This window comes from Poromitra crassiceps, assembly GCF_964638095.1.
Source record: "Poromitra crassiceps genome assembly, chromosome: 8".
NCBI classification, from domain to species: domain Eukaryota; kingdom Metazoa; phylum Chordata; class Actinopteri; order Beryciformes; family Melamphaidae; genus Poromitra; species Poromitra crassiceps.
The window spans coordinates 8,640,138-8,662,804 of NC_139629.1; the positions used below are offsets into that span (position 1 = coordinate 8,640,138).

A 22,667-nucleotide genomic window follows, 5' to 3' on the forward strand; every position below is an offset into this window, starting at 1 on the left:
TCTATATGGCCGGAATTCTGGAATGTTGCCGGCTCCATTGGCCGTTTAGAAAAACCCTAACGGAATCCCTGAAACAGACTCTGCAGTAGAAATGAAATCAGAAACTGATCTGGAAACGTCCAGTCGTCCCAACTCCACCAGGCTCTCTCCCTCTGCTTTCTCTTTGTTCCGGTCAGACCATCGTCTCCGTGTTCACCACTAGTTTCTACATTCTACATTTCTACATTCTCTGCTTTTACAACATTTCAACTTGCACTTAACACATCTTAGGTATGCGGCCACAGGGCTCGTATCGCATCAATGGGAAATTAGCTATAGATCAAAACCAGGCTGTAAACATTTTTATTACCTCCGCCACGGAGCTGGCAAAGTCCTGGCCAACAGAGTTGGCGGGAGGTTATGTTTTCACCCCTGTCTGTCTGTCTGTCTGTCTCTTTGTCTATCTGTCTCTTTGTCTGTCTGTCTCTTTCTCTGTCTGTCTGTCTCTTTGTCTATCTGTCTCTTTGTCTGTCTGTCTCTTTCTCTGTCTGTCTGTCTCTTTGTCTATCTGTCTCTTTGTCTGTCTGTCTCTTTCTCTGTCTGTCTGTCTCTTTGTCTGTCTGTCTGTCTCTTTGTCTGTCTGTCTCTTTGTCTGTCTGTCTCTTTGGCTGTCTGTCTGTCTCTTTGTCTGTCTGTCTGTCTCTTTGTCTGTCTGTCTCTTTGTCTGTCTGTCTCTTTCTCTGTCTGTCTGTCTCTTTGTCTGTCTGTCTGTCTCTTTGTCTGTCTGTCTCTTTGTCTGTCTGTCTCTTTCTCTGTCTGTCTGTCTCTTTGGCTGTCTGTCTGTCTCTTTGTCTGTCTGTCTCTTTCTCTGTCTGTCTGTCTCTTTGTGTGTCTGTCTGTCTCTTTGTCTGTCTGTCCGTCTCTTTGTCTATCTGTCTCTTTGTCTGTCTGTCTGTCTCTTTCTCTGTCTGTCTGTCTCTTTGTGTGTCTGTCTGTCTCTTTGTGTGTCTGTCTGTCTCTTTGTGTGTTTGTCTGTCTCTTTGTCTGTCTGTCTGTCTCTTTCTCTTTGTGTGTCTGTCTGTCTCTTTGTGTGTCTGTCTGTCTGTTTGTCTGTCTCTTTGTCTGTCTGTCTGTCTCTTTCTCTTTGTGTGTCTGTCTGTCTCTTTGTGTGTCTGTCTGTCTCTTTGTGTGTCTGTCTGTCTGTCTCTTTGTGTGTCTGTCTGTCTCTTTGTCTGTCTATCTGTCTGACTGTCTGCAGGATATTTCAAAAAGCTCTGAACGGATTTGCACAAAACTTGACAGAAAGCTTGGTCATTGGCCAACTTAGAACTGATTAACTTTCCACGCCCACTGGGCAAAAGGGGGCGTGGCAATGGTGACATGCCACGGCGGTGGTATGCACTCTACCGAGTGCCCTCTAGTTTCTGCTGTAAAGTGAGGCATTTTTAACATGGGTGTCTATGGGCATTGACTCACTTTTACAGCAAGCCTCAAGTGGCTATTCAAGGAACTGCAGTTTTTGGCACTTCATTTTTCAGCCCCGGGGGTTGCCGCTTGGTCTGCACTCTGCACAGGACCCGGGCTTGTTTTCCTTCAGGTGTATCAGGCGTTACACAGATTTGGGTTTTGGGCTTTAGTTACTTTTGAATATGTTGTTTTGAATGAGCCATGAAATGAAGGCTTTTGAAAGTAGATCTTGAAGAGCGCCTGCTGCCTGCTGCCTGGTCCCGTCCCAGGCAGCAGGCAGCAGGCAGCGACCCTCCTCCTCCTCGTGCTCACCCTCAGGTAGGCGTCCTGCTCCTCGCAGGCCGGCCCCCGGCCGTTGGCCACCGTCATGTTCTTGGCGTACTGGAAGGTGCGGCTGTGCAGGAACAGCACGCGCTTTGTCGCCTCCTTGTGCTTCAGCCGGTCCAGGAGCAGCTCCACACGGAAACCTGCGGGATTGTGGGTAAGAAGAAGATAGAGGTTATGATTTGAGGAGGAGGAGGAGGAGGAGGAGGAAGGGGTTAATGAAAGGAAAAAATGGGAGTAGAGGCATTTACAGGGAGAAAAGAAGAGGAGGAGAAATGGAAATGAGTAGAAAGGAGAGAAGGGCAGAGAACGGGGGAGAGAAAAAGGCAGAAGAGGAGAGGAAGGTAAAAGGAAAAGATAAGAGGAAGACGACAGGAAAGGAAAGGAAAGGAAAGCAGAGAAGGAAAGGAAGAGCTAATGAGTTGGTGTTACAGCTGCACAACCTGGTAACTATTACCCCACACACACACACACACACACAGTCATCACCGGATGGACCCCAGGAGCTAGCTGTGTGTGCGTGTGTGTGTGTGTGTGTGTGTGTGTGTGTGTGTGTGTGTGTGTGTGTGTGTGTGCCATGCAGCTGGAACACTCAGCAGCTATGGGACGGGACAATTTTCTTGAATTTCTTCACAAACACGTATTCACAAATGGAAGAGTAACATGGATTCTTAAAGAGTAACTACACCCCCAAACCACTTTTTTCCAGCTGAAAAACAATGTATGGGAATTAAGTGTTATTGATGGCTTCAGGTCCAAATCTTGACACTTTAGTGCAAAAAATTTGACTTATACATACCGGTATTGTGTTGCAGTATAAATATGCATAGCGACTGCCCTCTACTGGTTGAAACCCGGCTATTGCAATTAGATATTGCTATTGGCTGATCTTGGTCGAAGTCTACGTATATACAGTACGTACAGTACGTTAGATATACGTCCCCAACCAACCCCCTCTCTGCACCAACTGAATTCTGTTTATTTCTGAGACTCAAATCTTTCCAGTGATGCCACTGGCTGCTAGAATGTAAACAACAATTAAATTTTTTTACAAAGCCACAATAATATCATTTGGATGGAGAGCTTGTGAGAGCTTTGATGGTCAAGAGTCTCATTAGTGATTACGTCAGCAGAATAACATGGAGCTGATCTCACATTCATGTTCCTGACACACCAGACAGCTTTTTGCATTGTGATATCTTGCATTTGGATTCATATTTCTTTATAAGCTGAATCACAGTGCAGAGAGGCTTCATCACTCCAGTCCATGTCTCGTCAAAATCAGACCGGCTGTGTGTGAGAGAACACACCGCACGCACGCACGCACGCACGCACACAACTTACTGAGGGAGGCTGGAGCTCCTCTGCCACTGGCCTTCAGGCAGTACTTCACCTTAAAACTGAAAACAGACAGACAGTTAGCTGACACACATCAGCGTTATAGACCTGATCTGATCAGGTGAAACAGACAGACAGCTGACACACATCAGCGTTATAGATCTGATCTGATCAGGTGAAACAGACAGACCGTTAGCTGACACACATCAGCGTTATAGACCTGATCTGATCAGGTGAAACTTGATTGATCTCTGTGAGGACACTGGGTCGCTGCTGCGGCAAAAAATAAGATACGGCTTTGAAAAAGGATCTAAATTAGAACAGAGCAAATGGGAGGCATTGAACACAGTGTAAAATACATCACAACACTATAACCATGTTGAGTAAAAAAAATATATGAATAATTTTTTTTTGGAAATATATTAAATGTAGGCTATGCGGACAAGAAATCAATTAAACGTGTATGATATGAAGATATATGTGTAAAATATGAAAATATATAAAGCAATGTAAAAAAAAAAGTGTGTGTGTGTGTACACACCAGGACACAGCAGTGCTGGTTCCTGGTAGGTTGCATTTCTTGTCTTCAGAGTTGATGATCTGAGGCGTGATGTCCAGCGTCGCGTTCACAATGATCACTGGGCGGGCCCTGATACACACACACACACACACACACACACACACACACACACACACACACAGTCACAAGTGGAAAGCTTCAATTCTTTACGACTTTCATTTGACAGACGACAGGCAGAAAGAGAGCTTGGAGAACAGTTGATCGTCCAACTGAAGCACTTTTAGTGATTTTTTCCCCTTCCTTCTGTTTATTTTCAATGAATGCCTAGTTAGTACCATACACTAGAAGACTTTGAAAAGACTCAAGTCTGACACCCTCTCATAGTTAGTACCATACACTAGAAGACTTTGAAAAGACTCAAGTCTGACACCCTCTCATTTTTAGTCACACTGTAAATGAGCCACACTGTAAATGATCCCAAGTCACATAGTTCACATGTGTAGGCTAGTTTGTAATGTATTTGTGATTTTATTTTGTTTGTGATTTTCTTGTCAGTTCTTATGTCATTTTTGTTAGTTTTTGTAAATTTTCTAATCATTTTTGTCAGTTTAGTATAATGTTTTGTTAGTTTTTATGTCATTTGTTGTCGTTTTTATGTAATTTTCGGACAGTTTTTAAGTAGGTGATATGATTTTATTAGGAATAACCCCTTGAGATGAACCATCTCATTTTCAAAGGGGTCCTCCCGTTTTGGTCATTTCTTTGTTAGTTTTTATGTTGTTGTTTTTTGTTTTGATGTCATTTCTCCTGTCATTTTTAAATCATTTGGGGCGTCCTGCTGGCTCACCTGGTAGAGCGCGTACCACTTAAGGCTTAGTCCTTTGGCGTGGCCAACCCAGGTTACAATCTGACCCGTGGTCCTTTGCCACATGTCATCCCCTCTCTCTCCCCACCTTTCCTGTCTATCTACTGTCCTATACAATAAAGGCAACACTGCCCCAAAAAAAAAGAAAAAGAAGGGGGATAACCCTAACCCTAAGAATGTTTGCTCATTTAGATCGGCATGGAACATTCAGTACTGAACTGAATGAAACATGTAGGAAGCTCCACAGTTGCAACACTGCATCTGAAACATGTTGCAGCACGTTCACTTCTGACAGAGCTTTCAGCTCATTAAAGCAGCAGTCAGTCAGTCAGTCAGTCAGTCAGTCAGTCAGTCAGTCAGTCAGTCAGTCAGTCGGGGCTGAAGGGGTTAAAGTCGACCTGACGATGCTGTGTACAGCCAGGAGGAGAACACTGATGAAACCTGCAGCTCTTTGATATCAGAGGTGGCCTCATTAAAATACACTGCTGCTGCTGCTGCCACACACACACACACACACACACACACACACACACACACACACACACACACACACACACACACACACACACACACACACACACACACACACACTCCTATTTCTAACTCGGCACAGTGGGGGGCTGCAAATTCACTTTATGCATTCATGTATAAACACACAAGTAGATGAGTAAGCACGGATTTGGCTGCACGCACGCGCGCGCACACACACACACACACACACACACACACACACACACACACACAGAGTGGTTACCTGTATAAAACAGCCTTGTCTGCTCCAAACGCGCCCACTATTAAATCTGTAGGAGACACACACATTAGCTTTTACAACGGCATTATGTGTCCTGCTGTGGCGCTGTGTGTGTGTGTGAGTGTGAGTGTGTGTGTGTGTGTGTGTGTGTGTGTGTGTGTGTGCGTGTGCGTGTGCGTGTGTGTGTGCGCGCGCGCTTGCATACCTGGGTATCCATTCTGGTCTATGTCAGTGTTTCCAGTCATAGAGTATCCGAAGCTAGCAGGCATGTAGCTGGACGCCCATTTCCCCTGCAGGACCTGAGGAAGAGACACAGAGAGCGAGAGACAGAGAGAATGAGAGAGAGAGAGATATATACCTTTTTGACATCAAAAGCACCACTTATACCGTTTTTTTTGTTACCCAGGAAAGCAGCAGGGGGTGATCGTCTTTTAAAACTTTTAGACGCACGATCAAAGCTGTTCAGTTTCTCCACGGCAGCGGGGGCTCTCTTCCCCCCTCTCTTCCCCCCAGCCAAAACAAAAGGGAAACTTCCGGTTAAAACGTAAAAAAAATAATGTAATTTAAACACGTAAATAGCCTTACTGATGCACGTTGGACGAGAAAAAGGTATTTCAACGAACGAAGCAGCCAACCTTGTATCAAAATACTTGTTGCAATGTTAACATTATATATGGAGTTAAATTGTGGTCATAAAGCATTACTCAAAATTAAAATTTATGTTAACGGTACAACAATGGTTTTATTTTGAAAGCCCTAAACCGGATGACCTACTTAAGCGGAAAACATACGGTACTTGTGCGTCAGCTTCGACTTGCAGCCTTGCCGGTGACAGCTACTAGTCCCATACACTCGAACATCAGCTTGACAAGGGGTCGCAGGGGAGTCCCCAGCAAAATGAGTAAATTGTGTGATTTCACTCGGATTTCAATGACTAGAATTTTTAGCCCAAGCAAAGAATGTAGTGCAGATACTTGGTAATAGGGGTGTCAAAAATAATCGATTATAAGATGCATCGCGATGCGGACGTGCACGATTCTGCATCGATTAACAAATATCAAAAATCGATTATTAAATTTTTTTTTTAATCAAATAAAATAGAATGTAAGTACATGCAGTTGTTTATTTTAATTATGGATCATAATACAATGCAATTCCAAATGCACTTTTATTTTAAAAGTAGCCACACAGTGAGAAAAAAGAAAGTGAGAAAAAATAAATCATGTATTGCGGAAAAAGTGATGCATCGATTTAAGATGCATCGCGATGCATCGTGATGCATCGTTTAATCGAATCGAATCGAAGACAGATGAATCGTAATCGAATCGAATCGTGAGGCCAGTGAAGATTCACAGCCCTACTTGGTAATAGCTTTCACTCTGTCCTGTTATCTCCCCATCTACTGTATATTATATTATACTTGTGCTGTTCGCGTCAGCTGCATCGAGTGATATTTTTGAGGAGCTGCACGCCGGCTACGCCGACAGGCTCGCCAGCGGCAGCGCACCCCTCGGCGCATTCGGCGAGGGCATTGATGCACAAGTATATTTTCCACTTTAGAGTCTGGCCCCGGTGCAGGGAGAGAGTCTGGCAAAGCGGGACTAGATTCTGGCTGACTTGACACTGGTTCGTAAGTAAGTGCTGCACTGAATGTCGTTTCATCCAAGATTTTTCTGTTTTTCTGTTGGCATATTCTGTCAATAGGCTCTTTCATACACAGATCGCGCAAAAATTGCCGTTTAGGAGTCCCGTAAAGCCAGCCGCCTCGCCACAGAAATTGCTTTCACACGAGCCAAGCAGCACGGCCACATTACCGTGCTGCTCTGTACTTTCAGGTGAAATCCCCTGCTCCCGCATTGAAAGGCGAGCGGAGGGATTTCCTGCTCCTCCTAGCCCAAATGTATATTTTCATAGGTTAGTGTAGCCTAGGCTACTGTATGATGAACAAATTCATTCAACAAGACTTCCCTCCTAGTCCGCTGAGCAGGGAGGATAGGTGCACTCGCATGGTGGGCGGGCAGATCGATATGGTGTCCTACTAAAATTGGAACGATACACGACCGCCCGCATATCAAACAGCTGCAGTCTGCATAACGTTCATCGGGGGAATAGTATAGGCTATAAATGCACATGACTACTTAACGTTAACTAATGTCAACATCGTTTGAGCATAAAGCCTAACCGCACGGAGCATTCCTCCTGGCGTCCCTGCAGTCATGATTGTATAGGCTACTTTTTTTACTTTCACTACTGCACTTTCTTGATCACATGAGGTGATTTCCCCTGTAATTTCTTTTATGAATGAGGAGACCATTCGCACCTTTTCCGGCTCGCTGCAACGACCTTTCAAGTGGAGGCGGGTTGCCAGGTAACCCGGCGCTGTTACTACCTCCCGTCGCGGGACAAAAGGCGTAAAACAATTGTCCACCAAAGCGCATTCACGACTTTCACATCGGAGGCGCTAATCCTATTTTCCGTGCATTTTTCGGCTTTCAAGGCCGGTGTGAAAGAGCCTAATGTAAAGACATTTATTTTAAAGTAATTAACTGTTAAGAAAGTCGAATTTCAGCCTGTGGGAATCACTGAATCACGCCAGAAAATTGTGCGGCAATACATTACAGAGGAGGAGAAGAAGCAGGGGCAGAAAATAACGCATTGGACCACCGCCAACATTTATATTGCGTGCCGTTCACAGGTGCAGGGACGCTGGAACTCTTTTTAAGTAGGGGGTGCTGCAAGGAAGAGACTCTTGCGGGCGCTGCCAAATTGTTTTTGGATGTTTTTTGGACATTTGGATTTTTAGCCATATTTAGAGGAATATCTAATTTTAAATTAACATTAGGATTATACTGTTGTGATGTCATTATTCAGTATTTTCTCCTTTTCTCACTCACTTTCATGTCACCACCTGCTCACCCTTTAGGTCGTTTTACACTACAACAGACAGCAACACAGGCAGAAACACTTAACTTATTATTATTATAATATTTTATTATCTTATTATAATAAACCAAACATCAAAAAGAACATCTCCACCCTTTTTGCTTTGCTCATAGTCTTCAACTAAACCCTAAATATCGCAGTATAAAACATATAAAAAAAAACACATTTTAACAATTTTTTTTAATTGACATTGCAATTCCAATACAAAACAGCAGAAGGTGCTGCAGCCCCATAAGCACCCCCACTTCCTGCACCCCTGAAAGTGAGGCGGGTTATTAACACCTCGCCTGTGCAGGGGCGCTCTATCGGCTAAACGGGACGGCTTGGCAACTTTTAGACCGAAGAAAATGCCAGTAGTTTGTGGATATTAATTGGATTTTTGGCCAATCTAAAAGGGGCTAGAGAGAGAGAGCAGAGTTTACATGCAGGCACCACAAGCAGGTTACTGAGGAACTGGGTTAAGAAAGGAACCAATACACAATCTGTGTGTTCTGAAGCCACTGCGGAGTCTAGAGGCAAAGGAGCTTGTGCTCATCAAGAGAAAGGAACTTCTCAGACAGAGATGTCTAAAGTTTCCATTTGATTCTCTGAAGAAAATCTCTAAACAAGAACGTTTAATTCCCGTGTTGACGTGCAGTTAGAATGCCAGCAGCCAGCATCTTCCAGGTTGGGTGATGAAGCAGCTGTGATGTCTACCTGGGAAGGAGAAGAGTTGGGACCTCCTGGACCACCGTTATGGATGTAGACCAAACCGTAATGCTCAGGGCCGCCGTATGGAGCAGAGATCGCCACATCTATAGAGACAGAGAGAGCAATAGAGATAGAGAGACAGACAGAGAGAGACAGAAACAGAGAGAGGGAGGGAGAGAGAGAGAGAGAAGGAGAGACAGACAGAGAGAGACAGAGACAGAGAGAGAGAGAGAGAGAGAGAGAGAAGGAGGGAGAGAGAAGGAGGGAGAGAGAGAGAGGGAGAGAGAGACTTAGATATATTCTATGATTTGCCTAATGCAAAATCTCATGTACTTTCTGGTGTTTATTTTTCATGAAAGAAGAAAGAAATGTACCCTCGGGGACAATAAAGTTGAAGTAACACAACATTGTTTTACATGCAAATGCATTAATGTGATACTTCATCAGTCCTTGAAGGATAAATCCTCTTTTCTCTTTCCCACAATATCATAAATAAAAGCTCAGTGGCAACAAAGTCTGACTGTGTGGAATTATGTTGATTTATTTCTGAGATACAGATCTTTCCAGCGATGCCATTGGCTGCTAGAATGTAAACAACAATTTGAAAATGTTGCTACAAAGTGATAATAATAGAATTTGGATGGAGAACTTCGATGGTAGAATGGGGAATGATGATTAGTTGTGTTTAGGGGTTGGGTTTAGGGAAGGGGAGTGATGATTGGTTGGGGTTAGAGTCAGAGGCGGAGTTAGGTCCCTCAGGCGATCCATTCCAGCATCAACCGTTGTGAAACTGTGATGTCAGGAGCCTCATTAGTGATTAGTACAGTAGAACGACATGGAGTTGATATCACCATCCATGTTCCAGACACATCAGACAGACTGGCAGGTTTTTGCATTGTGATCTCTTGAATTTGGATTCATATGATCTCACCGTTGTACCCGTCCATGTCCAAGTCTCCCAGCGCGGCGATGGCAGAACCGTACCGGGCGTAGACCTCTGACCCCATCAGCCTCTGAGGGGGGTGGAAGGAAAATCCCCCACGACCCAGGTACACACTTACCTGGAGACCACACACACACACACACACACACACACACACACACACACACACACACACACACACACACACACACACACACACACACACACACACACACACAGCTTTTCAGTTGTACTGATTATGAAGAAGGCACACAAACCTGCAGCCAGTGTTGGTTAGTATGTACTGAAATTTGAGAAAGCTTTAAATAAGGGGTTTCTTTAGCTTTTTCAGCAATTTTATATAATTACCCGGTGTCTATAATACATACATATATAATGTGTTAAGTTGTTTTTTTTTATAAAAAAATGCTTAGTTATAGTTTTAGCTATTCCCCTTCCAGTGTTTGTTTCACACCTACAAGGAAAGATATTTTTTTACATAAGCAGCTTATGCTAATGAGGCAATGCTCTGATTGGCTGGCCATTGTAGAAGCATGAAAGCATCTCAGGAAGAGCTTTGGCTCAAAACGTCACGCAATAAAAACCAGCAAACGGGAGCTCTCTGGTGTGCAGATTCTCTTTTTGATCAATTTCTCTGGTCATTGTAGAACGTCCGCCCACCGATTGGTCAATTTCAGACAGTCCAGTGTCAGTCACAATCTGAGTGGCTCGTACAAGGACCAAGGGGGCATGTTTTATATTTTAGTTGGTAACTGTGGAAACGGCACAGTAAAATGATTTTGATATATATATTTTTACTGTGATTATACTTTATACCTCCAAGTTCCAAAATCACTATAAATACGAAAGGCTGTTACACACCAAGAGCGATGTGAATATACAGCACGAAATTGCGATGTGAATTTTGACCCACCTGTCAATCACAGCAACAGTTGTGTACACGTCGGAAGCTAATTCCTGAAAAATCGACCTTGGTCCGAAAAAATTAACGCCGCAAAAACGCTCAGCTAAACTTCGCCGTTGGTATGCATGGTTCCATTGACTGATATAGGTTCGGAAAATATTATTGACGTACGAATTAATCGCACGGAAAAAAATGCTCCTGATGTGTAAGGACCTTAAGTCTGTTCACTGTGTGTATGTATCAGTATGTGTTAGCAGGTCACCAGATACACAAGGTGTGACGGAGTGTGTGTGTCTCCTACCTGCCCCACCTCCCTCAGTTTGTCATTTGACCATCTGTCCATGAAGAGAGGAGCTCCAACCAACAGATCGACCATACTGTGTGTGAGACAGAGAGACCATACTGTGTGTGAGACAGAGAGACCTACTGTGTGTGAGACAGAGAGACCTACTGTGTGTGAGACAGAGAGAGAGACCATACTGTGTGTGAGACAGAGAGACCATACTGTGTGTGAGACAGAGAGACCTACTGTGTGTGAGACAGAGAGAGAGACCATACTGTGTGGAGACAGACAGATGGAGAGTTAAAAGTGTCAATCATTCTTCTTTTCCCCCCTTTCCCACAGCACATAAGGACCATAGGCTTGTTGATCGATACCTCTGACTCAGCTGCTGACATTTCTGCCTTTCTACACTCACTTTCTGCTCTGTCATCTGTTTTGGAACCAAACTGCTGCCGTTTCTAACCACCGGGTGATTCCAGTATTCAGCATGGTGATACATCAGCATGGTGATACATCAGCATGGTGATACATCAGCTGGTTTCTGTTGATCTCTCCTCTGATTAGCTAGCTAGTCTCTAGTGGGGAACTGTTACTTCATTGTTTGGGTCAATAGACTACTTGCACAACTCCACTACTTCCTGAACTGAGTAGGGCATCTTGTGGTTTCCTGTCCTACACTATTGGATGAACTGATTAATGTCAGGTGTGCCCGACTGCTGCAGTCACAACAACAGTGATCACTGATCAGGCACACCTGACATTAATCAGTTCATCCAATAGTGTAGGACAGGAAACCAAGATGCCCTACTCATTTCAGGAAGTAGTGGAGTTGTACAAGTAGTCTATAGAGAGCCGCAGGGATGACGTATTTTTGTAGGCAGAATGCGGAAGTCCCGAACTTCCTGGTTCTTCACTGTTTCTGTCTATGGGATTTTTGAATGGGTTTTTGCCGCGATGCTTCAAATACGGTCTCTGGGCAACGCAAGATTAATCAAACGCGAACCAGAGTTCCGTCGGATAATCTTCACACATGAGGACCACTTTCATGAGTTTTGAAGCGTATATGCGAGCCCTAGAAGTAAAATGCTCGAGCTAAGCTAATCCAGAACTACACACAGTGTCGCATAGGCTTCCACGTCACGTCAGCACTCAACCTGGACTGTTGTTGATGTGTGCACTGATTACCCCGGGCTGAACGGGGCTGAACCAGGTGAGGGAAAGAGAATTTCCGTGTTCGCCCTTTGAAGTGGTGACGTTATTGACGTATATATCCCCATCGACTCAAAAGTGTAGTCTCATTTAGCCGTTTGCTAGCTAGCCGTCCTTTTAACGGCACGTAAAAGCTTCAAAACTCGTAAAAGTGGTCCTCGTGTGTGAAGATGATATTACTAAACACTGGTTCGCGTTTGATTAAGCCAGCGTTGCTCAGAGAGATTATTAGAAGCATCGCGCCAAAAACCCATTCAAAACTCCCATAGGCGAAATCTGTGAAGAACCAGGAGTGTTAGCATCGATGATATCCGGACTCGTTGCTGCGGCTCTCTATTACAGGCCATCGTAGCTCAAGAGGATGGGAGGGGTGTGTGGGTGTGTGTGTGTGTGTGTGTGTGTGTGTGTGTGTACTGTGTGTAAGAGGAGAAACGTTCTATCCATGTTGTTGTAATTCCTCCTCATCACCTGTAGAGGCCGATAAAGATGATTGATAAGCTAATGCCTCTTTAAAGTGAGGAAGCGGGTGCAGAAAATCATAAAATAACAGAGTTGAGTTCATGAGACCAGACAGAGTGTGACGGCAGAACACACACACTCACCCGTCCTTGTTGACATCAGACGCAGCTACAGCATGACCAAAGTAGGCTGCCATCTGGGAGGACAGACAGGAGAGACAACATGGAGACAGCAGAGAGAGGGATGTCATTCTAATACTCAAGTCTGGCTTATATGTATTGGACTTCGACAACAGTTTCAGTCACACATTGACACAATGTGACACAGCAAATACAAATGCAAAAAAAAAAACACTGTAAAGTTAATCCAAGCTCAAAACAATATATCCAGTCTGGAAAGAAACGCTGCTTAAGCATTGAACAGAAAACAGACAATTAAGCCGTAACATGTTCCAAGTGTGATCACATGAACGATCCTCCGAATAATGAGTTTTAAATACACACCAGCACATCATTTTGACAGTTTTCAAATGGCGAATGTCTCATTTTGACTCCCAGGAAAACTTTTTTTGGAAGAAACACTGATAAAAAACCCCGCCTGTCAACAGTTTGAAGACTCCTTGCTTTTTCTACATTTTCTAAGTAATACATCATTTTCTCTGTTATCTTTCAACAAAAGTAATATGGGGGGCCTGTAATGCTTTGGATCTGTTTTTCACTTTAGTCGCAATTTTTTGTATTAACATCTGTGCGTATGATTTGTTTCTCAAACTAAATCTAGTTTGTCTTTATTGGGTTTTACTTTAAACTGACAAAGAAAACATGTTGCTTTACTAAACATTTTCAAAAGCGAGGCGACGTCTCTAAACCACATTTACTGAGTGCTCACATCACAGGAGAAACATCTAGCACTTTACTGGCTGTTAACACAGCAGGAGGAGGAAGAGGAGGAGTCTGAAGTGTTCCTCTGGATCCAGCTGTTAACACAGCAGGAGGAGGAAAAGGAGGAGTCTGAAGAGTTCCTCTGGATCCAGCTGTTAACACAGCAGGAGGAGGAAGAGGAGGAGTCTGAAGTGTTCCTCTGGATCCAGCTGTTAACACAGCAGGAGGAGGAAGAGGAGGAGTCTGAAGTGTTCCTCTGGATCCAGCTGTTAACACAGCAGGAGGAGGAAGAGGAGGAGTCTGAAGAGTTCCTCTGGATCCAGCTGTTAACACAGCAGGAGGAGGAAGAGGAGGAGTCTGAAGAGTCCCTCTGGATCCAGCTGTTAACACAGCAGGAGGAGGAAGAGGAGGAGTCTGAAGAGTTCCTCTGGATCCAGCTGTTAACACAGCAGGAGGAGGAAGAGGAGGAGTCTGAAGAGTTCCTCTGGATCCAGCTGTTAACACAGCAGGAGGAGGAAGAGGAGGAGTCTGAAGAGTTACTCTGGATCCAGCTGTTAACACAGCAGGAGGAGGAAGAGGAGGAGTCTGAAGAGTTCCTCTGGATCCAGCTGTTAACACAGCAGGAGGAGGAAGAGGAGGAGTCTGAAGTGTTCCTCTGGATCCAGCTGTTAACACAGCAGGAGGAGGAAGAGGAGGAGTCTGAAGAGTTCCTCTGGATCCAGCTGTTAACACAGCAGGAGGAGGAAGAGGAGGAGTCTGAAGAGTTCCTCTGGATCCAGCTGTTAACACAGCAGGAGGAGGAAGAGGAGGAGTCTGAAGTGTTCCTCTGGATCCAGCTGTTAACACAGCAGGAGGAGGAAGAGGAGGAGTCTGAAGTGTTCCTCTGGATCCAGCTGTTAACACAGCAGGAGGAGGAAGAGGAGGAGTCTGAAGAGTTACTCTGGATCCAGCTGAGGATGCGAATCAAGAAATATACTTTATTTTCTGAATAAAGTATATTCCACTACACTAAAATCTCCCAGGAACAGGTCCAGTGTTGCAGAGCCGGTGGAAGGAACAATGTTTGTTTTGCATTTAGTTTTAATTTTTCCTATTTCCTGTTTCCTTCTCTCACCAGCTGTGAACGTTCGTTATGGAGTCAACACGGAGACAGTCAACACAGTCATAGGGTTCAATAAAAGTATCAGAACGTTAGTAATATTCTACCTTCTGGCGACTGAGAACAGACGCATCGTCTGTGAAATGAGCCACACATTTCTACTTTGACTCTGTAATTAGAAGACTTATGAGTTTTTACGAGGAATTATTTAAACTGTAGAATTACCGTAAATTCCGCACTATAAGGCGCACCGGAGTATAAGCCGCAGCAGCAAAATTGCCTGTTTGTTACATATATAAGCCGCACCGGACTATAAGCCGCGGGTGTTTTAATGTTTTTTTTTTGTTTTTTTTATTGTGTTTTAATGTTTAATTACCATATGTAAGGGTTCGTGCACAGAGGGGATTGTCGGGAAAGAGATGGCTGTTTGGGGAAGCTCCCATTTATTAACATTTCAACAAAATAAATATAAAAAATAAAACAATAATAATAATAATAAAACAATCCTCAAAAGGATAAGGTGCAGTCACGGCTGTAAACAAAATAACTGTAAAACAATAATAAAACAATCCTCAAAAGGATAAGGTGCAGTCATGGCTGTAAACAAAATAACTGTAAAACAATAATAAAACAATCCTCAAAAGGATAAGGTGCAGTCACGGCTGTAAACAAAATAACTGTAAAACAATAATAAAACAATCAGTGAACAGTACTGAGCCTACCAGAAAAGTAATTAATCCTTGTCTTCATCTTTTAGGTGAAGGTGCAGCAAACGGCTGTAACCAGAGAAGTCAAGTCACTAATCCTCGTCTTCCTCTTCTTCCTGCGTACTGAAACCACCAAAGTCCTCAACTTCAGTGTCGGAAACGAACAGGTTCAGGGTGGCTTCGTCAACCACTCTCCTCTCTCCTTCGTTGTCACTCTCAAAACCAACGAACTCCTCTTCGTCACTGTCGGTGTCGGAATCGAACAGCCTCTGAAGGCCCTCAGCTGTGGCGGCGTCATCCTCTTCATCACGCAGCAGTCCAGCCTTTCGGAACCCGTTGGTGATCGTGGATGTTTTCACACTCCTCCACACTGTCAGGATCCACTGGCAAACTTGAGCGAAAGTTGCTTTTCGCATGCGACCAGTTTTGGTGAATGATTTATCGCCGCTCGTCATCCACGCCTCCCACTGAACGCGTAGTGCCACTTTGAACGCACGATTGACACTGATGTCAAGTGGCTGCAGATGCTTCGTTGTGCCCCCAGGAATCACAGCTGGAATTGAGTTTGTGCTCTTGATGGCTGCTTTCACGGAATCTGTTATATGAGCCCTCATGCTGTCGAGAACGAGCAGAGCTTTTTTTTGGCGAAAGAATCCTCCAGGGCGCTTGACGTAGCACTCAGCTAGCCACTCCTTCATCACACTCTCCATCATCCATCCTTTCTTGTTGACTTTGAGGCATATCCCGCTGGGAATTTTTTCTTTCGGCATTGTGATCCGCTTAAAAATCACCATTGGCGGCAGCTTTACTCCAGATGCAGAGCAGCCGAGAACACAAGTGAAATTCGTTCTCTCGTGCCCAGTGGTTCTCAACGTGATCGACGATTCACCTTTCTTGTTAACAGTCCGAGTGAGTGGCAGGTCGAACGTCAAAGGCACTTCATCCATATTTATGATCTGCTCCGGTTCGATGGAATATTCCTTGATCTTCCTTTGTGTGAATTCGCCGAAGTTTGTGATTTTCTCCTGGTAGTCGGGAGGGAGTTGTTGGCACACAGTAGTCCTCGCCCTGACGGACAGTCCCTTTCGTCTCATGAATCGGAAGCACCAAGATGGCCCACCTCTGAAATGTTCAATTTTCATTTCAGTGGCGACTGTTTTGGCCTTCAGTCGGATCTGCACGGTGGAAACACCTCGGCCGTCTGCTCTCTGTGTCAACACCCAATCTTCAAGGGAATCTTCAAGTTCGGGCCATCTGCTTTTATTACCTCTGAAGAACTTTTTGGTCTTTTTGCATTGAGACAGTTCTTCCTGCTGCCCCTTCCAACGTCTCACCATTGACTCGTTGATGCCAAGGTTACGTGCTGCTGCTCGATTTCCGTCTTTTAATGCGAGATTGACTGCCTTCAACTTGAAAGCTGCATCGTGTGCATTTCTGCGTTTCTTCCCCATGGTGAGTGAGAGAGAGTTAGTGCACGACCCTTTGCTGCTGCTGCTCCTGTTGTTGTGATTCCGGTCTGCTACTGTAATGAACTTTGAACCGGTAGGAGTAACCGGTTGATTTCCGCCAAATGATGTCAAGTCAAGTCAAGTCAAATTTTATTTATATAGCACCTTTCATACACAAAGGCAATTCAAGGTGCTTTACAAAAAAATAATCGAAAAAACAAGCAGCAAAGCAATGCACATAAAATGTGCAGATGAAGCTGTGTAACCTGTAAAATCCATCGATTTTGGAGGTCACCGAGTGGCCGTTTGCTTACCGTAAATACCATATGTAAGGGTTCATGCACAGAGGGGATTGTCGGGAAAGAGATGGCTGTTTGAGGAAGCTCCCATTTACCGTATTAACATTTCAACAAAACAACATAACACAACACCACCTTTGTTTTTTTTTACAGTGCACACAGTGTCCGCGGTGTGGTGAAAAGAGGGCAAGAGAGGAAATTAAAACAGAAGTGGATTTATAGTTAGAAAGAGTGCTAAAGAAGAGAGATTTTTATTTTTATTTTTTATTTTTTTCTGAAAAAATCCAGATAAGCCGCACCGTTATATAAGCCGCAGGGCCAAAAAATGGGGAAAAAGCCGCGGCTTATAGTCCGGAAATTACGGTACATAAGTTAGTAATTTACTGGACTGAACAGACTGAAACCACCCAATGACTAACAGGAGAGAGAGAACACAACATGTGAATCACTGAGAGACAGAGAGAGAGAGAGGGAGAGAGAGGGAGAGAGAGAGAGAGAGAGAGAGAGGAAGAGAGAGAGGGAGAGAGAGAGAGAGAGAGAGGGAGAGAGAGAGAGAGAGAGAGAGAGAGAGAGAGAGAGAGAGAGAGAGAGAGAGGAGTGGTTGATGAGTTATGGAGGAAACGAAGAGGAAGTCTGTCATTAACTCTGGTCCATCTGTTGATGGCACCTCTCTCTTTGGTTCTCTCCATCCTTCATTCCTCTTGAACTTTGGAGCAAGCTTGCTTGACAGACAGACAGACAGACAGACAGACAGATAGATAGAGACTATAGATAGATAGATAGATAGATAAATAGATAGATAGATAGATAGATAGATAGATAGATAGATAGATAGATAGATAGATAGATAGATAGAAAGATAGATAGATAGATAGATAACCGTTTTTTGGGTGGTTATTTTCATGTTTTAGATATGAGATGAGATATAGAGGAGTGTTTTTTAACCACCTGTGTCCCTGTGAAGTTCACCATGGAGTTCATGTTATGGCCATTGAAGATGTTCACCTGAAATATGGAAAAAGAAAAAGGAAGTCATCTGTGTGTGTGTGTGTGTGTGTGTGTGTGTGTGTGTGTGTGTGTGTGTGTGTGTGTGTGTGTGTGTGTGTGTGCGTGTTTGTGTGTGCGCGTGCATCTGTGTGTCATGCAGAAAAAAGCTCACCATTACTTTCCTTATATGATCTGCTAACTAGATGATGTGTAGAGGAAACTAACAACCACATGTGTTTCCTGCTTCAGCTCAGCTCAGCTGGCACCAAATGAAGGCACAGACAGACGAGCCCACGGTCGCTGCTCTGTTCACACTACACAACCTGCTCTGTTCACACTACACAACCTGCTCTGTTCACACTACACAACCTGCTCTGTTCACACTACACAACCTGCTGCTCTGTTCACACTACACAACCTGCTCTGTACACAACCTGCTCTGTTCACACTACACAACCTGCTCTGTTCACACTACACAACCTGCTCTGTTCACACTACACAACCTGCTCTGTTCACACTACACAACCTGCTCTGTTCACACTACACAACCTGCTGTCTTGTAAACCGGGAGTCTTTGGGTCGTTGTGGTTTTCACACTATTATGACTGAGCTGTGACAGGGCATCACACATGACAAGATATTTCACCAGGAGAGTCCACAGACGCAGTCTCACACAGGTCTGCTCACACAGGTCTACAGTCTCACACAGGTCTGCTCACACAGGTCTACAGTCTCACACAGGTCTGCTCACACAGGTCTACAGTCTCACATAGGTCTGCTCACACAGGTCTACAGTCTCACACAGGTCTGCTCACACAGGTCTACAGTCTCGCACAGGTCTGCTCACACAGGTCTACAGTCTCACACAGGTCTGCTCACGGCTTCATTTCCAAACACACACGCTCGCACAACATGGGCCATTCTGCACAGTTTACAGAACCTCCAAAACCTCTCCTCCAGGGGTATTATCAGGTTCGGGGTAAATCTGAATTGAGCTTAAAGCAGCAAGAGGCTCAGTGCTCTACAGTGTGGTTCAACCCTGAGACGTAGAAGAACCCTGTAGATTAGAAGGAGGTGGACAACCTATAGCAGAACAAAATGAAGTCTGGACGGATGCTCATATTCAGCTGTTTCTTCATGTGTTCTAAACTGGTATGAACACCACAGAAGAAGAGACAGATGAGCCCGTCATATAGCTTGTTTTCAGGTGACGCCGCGAGACCATTGACCATTGGCTTGCTTGCAAACCACGTGATCATACCCGGGGGGCAACCAGCAGCAGGATACATAGAGACACTGCATGAAATAGGCCACGCCCACCACGGGGGAAATCGCTCCGTTCACTCCCACACACCAGCATAATTTTCCTTGAATTAAACATAGCTAAAAGCTGTTCTGTGGTGGGGCTGCACACACCACAAATGTAAAAAATCGCCAATTAAAGTTTTTTTGTACTCCCGAGCAAAACAAGGAAGCCATTGAGCATTCGCGAGAAGAAAATGTGGATTTAGCTGTCAAGGAAGTAAGTTGGAGTGTTCATCTTCCATATATATGATCTTTGTGTGCAACTACGTGACATAGGAGAACGCCAGGCAGCGCGTCTGATGCCATCTGTCTGATGTTACACCAGCGTTATTTTCATGAATTTAAACATGCCTAAAAACTCATGTCATAGTATTTCACTTCAGGCCACTGTGTGGGATCGTTTATCCAGCGTTGTTTGGGCAATGAAAAGGGACACTGCTCCAGGCCAACTGAGTTAATTTTCTCAATGTACCTTTCCCTCTCCGTTGGAGGAAGTGTACTGAAATAACCTTTTGACATTATCTAAAAAGAAAACTGTCCAAATCCCTGTAAAACCCTGCAAAACTATTTATATCTGACGAGAGTTCCCCCGTTCGCCCCGGTTAGCCGCGGTTTGTTTTGCTAGCTGCAGTCGTCAGGCAGTGCTTCCTTGTATTTTCCCCCGTCTTGGGCGTGGCTTCTGAATGATGACGCGTTTTGCAGTGTCTCTATAGGAAAGCACTAGCAATATCAGACAAGATGCTGGGAAAACCGCTTCTCTTCATTCCATATGGATCATCATATCCTATATGTTTTGCAATCTTCGGGTGATGCCTGCAGCGTGGAGCCTCTGGCATACTCGCTTTCCTCCATTCTGACGTCTGAGCTGCCCCTCAGACGTCACGCAGACGTCATCTCAATCACGTGGTCGAAAACAAGCTATACTGTAGACTGGACTCAGATTAGTTATGACAGCTGACCAAAACTGTCCAATAAACAAGCCGCTCGTGAGTCATGTGAATTTGTTTACAAGCCCTGGTAGGTGAAATCACACTGACAATAATACTCTAATCCACTGTGTGTGCGTGTGTGTGTGTGTGTGTTTGTGCGTGTGTGTGTGTGTGTGTGTGTGTGTGTGTGCGTGCGTGCGTGTGTGTGTGCGTGCGCGTGCGTGCGTGTGTAGTATAAACTAGAAACACTTACATATCCAAGAGCCTTGTCCCCCCTCGGGACACCAGTGATGTAATCTGTAGTATGTGAGAACAGACAGATATGTGAGTAAGGACTTTTTTCCTAGCAACACACACAAACATGTCCAGCAGAGAGGTCAGAGGTCAGAGGTCAGGGGCTCTGAGGTTTGCTCGACGAAGCCAAAATGGGCCTTTTTCATTTTTGTTTTACTAGATTTTCTCTTTTACAAACGACAAAGGGAAAATCAAGTCCTTTATAAATGTTGTAGTATCTGCCGTTTCGGGTTCGAATCCGACCCATGGCCCTTTACCACATATCATGCCCTCTCTCTCACCCCCTTTACCACATATCATGCCCTCTCTCTCACCACCTTTACCACATATCATGCCCTCTCTCTCACCACCTTTACCACATATCATGCCCTCTCTCTCACCACCTTTACCACATATCATGCCCTCTCTCTCACCACCTTTCTTGTCTACCTAGTATCCTGTCCAATGAAGGCAGAAACAAATAAAATAAGAATAAAAAATAAAATTTGCGACAAGGCTATGACTTATTGGAACATTTTGATTTTGGGTTTCAGGTTGGCTTTGGGCTTCAAATGTGACATTACAGACGGCTCAAGTTAGTTTTGGGTCGGGCCTGAACGTCGTGGGCTCGGGCTTCATTTCCAGGCCCGTGCACACCTCTACTCCAGAGGGAATCGAACCCGCAGCCTCGCTCTGCTCACTCCACACAAAGCATCCGGTCCGCATGGGTGCTTACCGTCTTCTCCATCATCGTTGAAATCCCCGACTGTCACAGAGTATCCTGATACACAGACACAGACACACACACACACACACACACACACACACACACACACACACACACACACACACACACACACACACACACACACAGATGTTATTACAGGCCTGTCATGACTGAGTAAGGTGTACATTTCATATTAACATAAATTCTACCCATAAATGCTTCAGAATGATACACTGAGCCACTTCTGTCCTAGCGATACTTCAGCCAGTAGCAGTTAAACTCTGGAGTCACTTTCTAAATTCAAACAGCTTTATTGGCATGAACAAAAACATGTTGTTGCAAAAGCAGTTCATAAATGTACAATGTACTGTTCTTAAACGTTTATGTTTTCTTGTGTTCAGACATAGGTTTATAGATGTTTTTTATTTACCTTGACAGTTTCGACGAGTCACTCTCTGAACACAACAAAACATAAACGTCTAATTATAAATGAAGACATGATGAACATCATTGAACTAATGTACTGTTCTAACAGCTACTGGTATTTGCTTTGCACAGCAGAATAGTCCAATCAAAATAGATCAGAAACAGACCAAGGCTGGGTTTCCCAAAAGCTTCTTAGCGCTAAGAAGCTTCTTTAACCCTTGTTAAGGCCCCCTTAAGAAGCAAACGCGTTTCCCAATTGCTTCTTAGCCTAAGATGATCTTTCGTTACGAAGGCATGCATTTCCCAAAAGCTTCTTAGCGCTAAGAAGCTTCTTTGACCCTTCTTAAGAAGCCAACGAAGCCAACGCGTTTCCCGATTGCTTCTTAGCCTAAAATTATCTTCCGTTAAGAAGGCTGCGTTTCCCAAAAGCTTCTTAGCGCTAAGATGATCTTTCGTTAAGAAGGTTTTGTAAGAAGGGTCTGGGGCATTCTTAACACCTTCTTAATGACGAAACACTGGCAGATCCAGCCGCATCAGGCAAAAGGAGATACTTGTGTCCACTGTTCCTCTTGTGTTTTTCCCTTTTTCCTTTCTTTCATGCACCCTTTAGTGTTTAAAATTGGGGAACACTTGAAAATCTCTCCTGTATGTATGGTTACTTGTGTTTTAAATGTTTTACTGTAGGTTATATTCCTCTAATCAGAATGGATTCCTTTTATAATAAGAATGTTGTGGATTTATATAGCACCTTTCACAGAACCCAAGGTCGCTTAAATTCTGTAGTGTTTCTCGCAATTTTGTTGTATGCTGTGTAGGGGTGTCACAATATTTCGTCGCACGATATATCGCGATATCAAAACGTCACGATATGCGTATCGTCAGAAAAAAATTATATCGTAAAAAATAATAAT

At 44.2% G+C, this 22,667-nt stretch overlaps 1 protein-coding gene across 1 annotated transcript in view; it reads right to left on the bottom strand.

Annotated features, from left to right (window-relative positions):
* Positions 1-22,667, bottom strand: part of itgav (integrin, alpha V) — a 92,600-nt gene that overhangs the window by 22,876 nt on the left and 47,057 nt on the right. Inside the window, exons 8-19 of the mRNA XM_083642108.1 lie at positions 21,340-21,384; positions 20,584-20,627; positions 18,058-18,114; positions 12,819-12,871; positions 11,026-11,101; positions 9,809-9,938; positions 8,884-8,981; positions 5,450-5,543; positions 5,248-5,293; positions 3,650-3,757; positions 3,115-3,170; positions 1,759-1,913 (exon numbers count right to left, since the gene is read on the bottom strand). Coding sequence (XP_083498234.1) covers positions 1,759-1,913; positions 3,115-3,170; positions 3,650-3,757; positions 5,248-5,293; positions 5,450-5,543; positions 8,884-8,981; positions 9,809-9,938; positions 11,026-11,101; positions 12,819-12,871; positions 18,058-18,114; positions 20,584-20,627; positions 21,340-21,384 — 962 coding nt within the window. The remainder of the gene's footprint in view (positions 1-1,758; positions 1,914-3,114; positions 3,171-3,649; positions 3,758-5,247; positions 5,294-5,449; positions 5,544-8,883; positions 8,982-9,808; positions 9,939-11,025; positions 11,102-12,818; positions 12,872-18,057; positions 18,115-20,583; positions 20,628-21,339; positions 21,385-22,667) is intronic.